At 42.5% G+C, this 1,757-nt stretch overlaps 1 protein-coding gene across 1 annotated transcript; it reads right to left on the reverse strand.

Moving 5' to 3' along the window:
* Positions 1-503: 503 nt before the first annotated feature.
* Tsp_15959 (hypothetical protein) lies at positions 504-1,464 on the reverse strand (the record flags this gene model as incomplete). The annotated part of the gene is made up of 2 exons (XM_003370875.1): positions 1,294-1,464; positions 504-713 (listed from the first exon to the last, which is right to left on the reverse strand). Coding segments are annotated over exons 1-2 (381 nt in total), but the record flags the coding sequence as incomplete, so codon positions are not given.
* Positions 1,465-1,757: the final 293 nt, after the last annotated feature.

The raw sequence follows: 1,757 nt of genomic DNA on the forward strand, positions 1-1,757 counted from the left end.
TCATTGATGTGTGTACAGTTCGATTTCAAGCCTACAAGCACATATTGATTGTTCACGAGCAAGCTGTCCTCTCGAAGGGGCAGTGTTAAGGGCTTTCTAGAATGACGTGCAACTAATTATTTCGTCGAAGGCGTGCGACGCGCACAGATTGATCAACAGGAAGCAACGTTATGTAGCGGCACAAACGTCAGATTTTCTTTCGGCATAACAATCACGTAGATGTGTATTATATTGGTATGTGATTTTGATATTCCGCCAAAGTTTGGGTCCGTAATGTCAGCGTCAGTCGTAATTTTCTTCAGTCGGAACCTCAGTACATCGATTACCAGTGTCCACCTCCGCTCTTGTTTTACAGATTTGCATATTTCCAAGATTCAAGCACATTTTTCAAAAGGGGCTTTCATTTTGTGTTCCATTGGTCTTCCTTAAACAACAACAACAACAACAACAACAATAATAATATTTTTATCAAATTAAAAAAAAACGCAAAAACAACAGCATACATCACTGCAACCGTTTTCAGCAGCAATAACAAATCCAATTCCTGGGGAACTTTCCCGTTCATCAGTCGTTTGACAACGGCTATTGTCCAATTTGGATAAAGCAGCATTGGACGAAGAATTGGACAAACAATTGTCCATACTGTTGTTCAACTGCTGCTTGTGCCGTAGCTTCTCCTTTTCTTTCACTTCTTGTTCTACTTCTTCTGTTTTCTCCAAATTTGAAAATGTTCAAATTCTGGAAACCTTCAAATAAAAATTTTCAATTCTTCAATTATATTTTATTGGTTTATTTCTCGACTTAATCGTTCACCCGTTTAGCCTAAACTGGAATGGAAAGAAAATAATCCTATGCCATTTTTCTTTGGAATTACCAATTTAAAAACAAAATAATTTAATGGAATAACACCTTCTCCTAACAAACATGTTTGTTGTTGGCTGGCTGCTGGCTGTTCAACTGGACTCCCATGGATTACCAACCACACACACCACCCGTGGATCGATTGGATCTGACAAAACAAGGCAAGTTCAACATACTTGCCTGGCACAGTTGGCCATCCTGAATTCGTCCGAACCGAATAAGGGCAAGAAAGCTTTTTCAGCCCATGTGCGGCCTGGTTCGTTTGACCAGCCGGCACGCCATACCCCAGTTGGTCATACTTTTCGTCAATTCCAACGACGGATCCAGACGACTGATGTGCTCACCGTCGGAGTGGAGCCGAAACGTGGAACCCGTTGGACCAGCCGATTCATTTTCGACAACTTCCGTCTTGGGGCAAATTTGTGAAAAAACCGCACCACTGTTCGTTGGCAAGCAGACCAGCGACTGGGCAGTCAAAAGGGGCGTGTGCTGCTGAATGATCAAGCCGGTCTCGATGGGATTCAGAACAGTGCTGCTGCTATTATTAGCGTTGTTCGACATTAATCGATTCAGCTTTTCTTGCTCTACTGACATATGAATCATCTGTTGTAGTATTTTGACAACAAGTCAGTCATTTACACCAGTTAATAACGAATGGATCGGTGATGACAGCGTCAACATCCATTTCGTTTGAACGATTATGATCATCGTAAACAGCACCAGCAGCAGTATCAGTTGGACTGGAGCCATGATTCGTCGTGGATGGGCTGTCGCCTCCTTGAAGTAGGAAAAAAGCTTCGTTAGAAAGTTCCTGCCTTTGCCTAGCCAATTCTGCCCTTCTTTGGAAACGTTGATCTTCTTACTGGCGACGCTTTTATTCGATCAGCATCCGAATC

The sequence above is a fragment of the Trichinella spiralis genome, assembly GCF_000181795.1.
Source record: "Trichinella spiralis strain ISS 195 chromosome Unknown Scfld396, whole genome shotgun sequence".
Taxonomy (NCBI): domain Eukaryota; kingdom Metazoa; phylum Nematoda; class Enoplea; order Trichinellida; family Trichinellidae; genus Trichinella; species Trichinella spiralis.